At 42.1% G+C, this 3,247-nt stretch overlaps 1 protein-coding gene across 1 annotated transcript in view; it reads right to left on the bottom strand.

Moving 5' to 3' along the window:
* Positions 1 to 323: 323 nt before the first annotated feature.
* mri1 (methylthioribose-1-phosphate isomerase 1) overlaps positions 324 to 3,247 on the bottom strand; it is a 5,964-nt gene continuing 3,040 nt past the window's right edge. Inside the window, exons 3-5 of the mRNA XM_010779548.1 lie at positions 1,361 to 1,530; positions 1,094 to 1,270; positions 324 to 385 (exon numbers count right to left, since the gene is read on the bottom strand). Coding sequence (XP_010777850.1) covers positions 324 to 385; positions 1,094 to 1,270; positions 1,361 to 1,530 — 409 coding nt within the window. The remainder of the gene's footprint in view (positions 386 to 1,093; positions 1,271 to 1,360; positions 1,531 to 3,247) is intronic.

Raw genomic sequence — 3,247 nt, 5'->3', positions numbered from 1 at the left:
GCCAAAAAGGCTGTAAAAGTGCTCATTCCCTTCACCTCCGCCTACCTGTGTGAGTGCGGGTTTTCTGCATTGACTTCGATCAAAAGCAAGTACCGGTCAAGCAGGGGCAGATCTACCGGGGTGGCATGGGGTGGCAACTGCCACCCCAGCTTCCACCCCGGCTTCCACCCCAGTTTGCAGCTTTGTTTTGAAATAAAAGTTGTGGCTCATCGGACATTTATGAGAGAAAATCTCTAATGTCCGAGTGCAAGTGAATGCAGCATAAGACGCAGCCTTGTAACCCCTCCCCCGGCGCGAGCGAGGACATGTGATTGGCGGCGATTTCATTTGAACGGGACGGCGCATTCGGACCCCAAGTAGGCAGAAACAATGAGGTATTTGCGATCTACAATAACAGAGAAGAGACTATCAAGTTTGGCTGTACTCAGCATTGAATCAAAACACACTAAAGCTTTAGATCTTAATAAGTTTGTGAGGCGTTTTGCTGAACAAGATGGTAATCGCCGCATTCAGCTGTTATAGGCATGCCAACTTGATGCTCTGCTCACGGATGACTCGATGAGCATAAAAAAAACTGTTAAGATGATGACCGTACGTGTGTAAATATATTTTTTTCTTTGTGGGGGTCTGCTCCCAAAAAACTGTTTTAAGTCATGAGAAAGTCAAAAAAGACGGTGTGTACACTGCCCAGCCAAAAGAAAGTAACCACTTTGATTTAACTAGGCCAGTAGGTAAGGCAAGGCAAGTTTATTTATATAGCACCTTTCAACACAAGGCAATTTAAGGTGCTTTACAAAAATGAAAGATAAGGACATTCCACTGGATAATAACAGCCCTGCATTATAGCAACAACAACAATAATAATACTAATAATAATTGGGAGCGGGGGCGCGGCTGTTCTTATGTTCTCTGAGGGGAGGCTCACCTTCCCACACTTTGAAAACCCCTGATCTAGAGAATTCGAACGACTCTTATCATGGCTGCCACTGAGGTACTTCCGGGTCATTTAACTCCATTAGGAAGGTTCCTAAGAGAAACTGACAATTTGACTGCAGCCTTTGAATAAAAAGGAAAAATGGACGCAAACACACACCTGTGATGTTCATTTCTCTCATGGTCAGGGCCGCCATGCTGTCGGTGATAAGGGTAGCAGGGATTCCTTCTGCGACCGCCTCGTACGCCGTCAGTCTGGACCCCTGGTTGTACGGCCTCGTCTCCGTGCAGTACACACGCTTCAGCCTGCCCAGCGTGTGGAGGCTTCTCACCACGCCTAGACACAAATACACACATTATTACCATGACAGTGCCTTAAATATTTCACCCTCTTTTCTCATTGCACATCCCCGGGCTCCAGTCTCACCGAGTGCTGTCCCGTATCCAGCGGTGGCGAGCGAGCCGGTGTTGCAGTGTGTGAGGATGGTAACAGAGTCCCTCGGAACGCCGGACAGGATGTGCTGGGCGCCATAGTTACCGATCTTCTTGTTGTCGTTGACATCACGCTCCAGCATGTCTTCGATCCAGGAGATTACACTGTGGGAGGCGGGCACAAGAGATGGGAAATGATGAGAGGCTCCATCTGGTACTGTGGACCCAGCCCGTCCATCAAGTCTGCAGCTACAATACGTCTGTATGCCTCTGCCCGACTTCTCTGCATCTTTATCCATTTCTCTAAACCAGGGGTGTCAAACTCAATTTCATCACGGGCCACATTAGTGTTATGGTTGCACTCAAAAGGGCCGGTTGTAACTTTAAGACTATATAAATATACATATATAAAATGATGTATTATATTACATTATTGCCTCTGCCATAGATTATTATCGGAGAGGGTAATAACTTCATAATTAACTATGTCTGAATGCAGAAGTCTAGGGCAAATAATTGCAAGTCTCTTCATTTCACAAACTGAGATGCATTGTGGGACATGTAGTGTATGGACAACATGCTTCTGTAAAGCGTCATGTAATCATATAATAAACGTATTATATTCTTTGCAAGCTCTTGCGGGTCACATACAAATCAGCCCTGCTCTAAACCATAATATTTGTTCTAAAAGTGTTGCACCTAACCCTTCGCTCCTGCTACTGTAGCTCTATCACAATTTCCTCATGGTCAAAAATAGCGTTAACAAAGACATCACAATATGTTTTACATAATAACACAATATCGGTACTACGACAAACGTGTAGGGTTGACTTCTGATGCTTTAATAAGATATTTACACAACAAGATCTTCTTAAGTTATCATGAGAAGTGTGAATATAATGTTTGGGTAAAGACAAATAATAAAACAATTCGGTTTACATAAATGTACTGTATTGCATCCTTTAAAACCTTTACAGACAACAACTGCCGTCTTATAATACTGTAATATCAAAAATCTAAGAAGATATCTAGGCTCATTAGAATATCAATATAATTCCCAGGCCTTATCTTTTTATTTTTGATTACAAATCCAGCCCCCTCAACTTCAGGGCATCTGCCGATCAGATTCCCACTTTCCTATCAACAAATTAAAAAAATAACGTATTGGAATGAATTTGAATCATAGTTATATCCATTATGAGGGCATGAGGGATGCTGGGGCATGGTTCCGCAGTGGGATGTGACTGTAACTGATATCAGAAACACTGGCTTCTATAATGACATTTACAAAGAAGCTGTAATAGATGCGGACTGGTTATATAATATTTAGTAAATACCAATACGAGTAATCTCCATTCTTAAGTCGATGTTTTGTCCGAACATGACAGCCATTATCCACCTTGATACTTTGAATTCTATCCACACTAACATCTCTTTCATCTCCTCACATATGTTCTGCTTCTTTCCTGGAAGCTACAATCATCTGGAACAAATGAATACTGTTAAAAGTAACACTACTCAGGGCTTCTCTCTCACGCTGACAAGCTATCTGTAATGACATGTATAATATACAGGCTTCCTAATTTTCATATTGTGTGTTTCGATAACTTTCACAACTTTTTATAAGATACACCTGCAGCTGGTGTTAAACAAGGAAGTGCTATATCAGCTCCACACCTTTCTTTAGCAAAAGCACAGGTTTAGATTATTTAAATTCTCAGTAGTTCATACGTTTCCCTTTACATTGTCTATATATAGCACAACTAACTATCAAAATCTCCAATGGGTACCTTTAAAACAATATTGTTTATAGCTGCATTATGGTGCTATACACAGGGGTGCACATAACTTTCTCAGTGAGGTACTCAGATGAGTAGCGGGC

This window comes from Notothenia coriiceps, unplaced genomic scaffold (genome assembly GCF_000735185.1).
Source record: "Notothenia coriiceps isolate Sejong01 unplaced genomic scaffold, NC01 NC01_scaffold00020314, whole genome shotgun sequence".
Lineage (NCBI taxonomy): Eukaryota > Metazoa > Chordata > Actinopteri > Perciformes > Nototheniidae > Notothenia > Notothenia coriiceps.
Note: the sequence above shows the minus strand (reverse complement) of the source record. Positions and strands in the feature narration are given on the sequence as shown.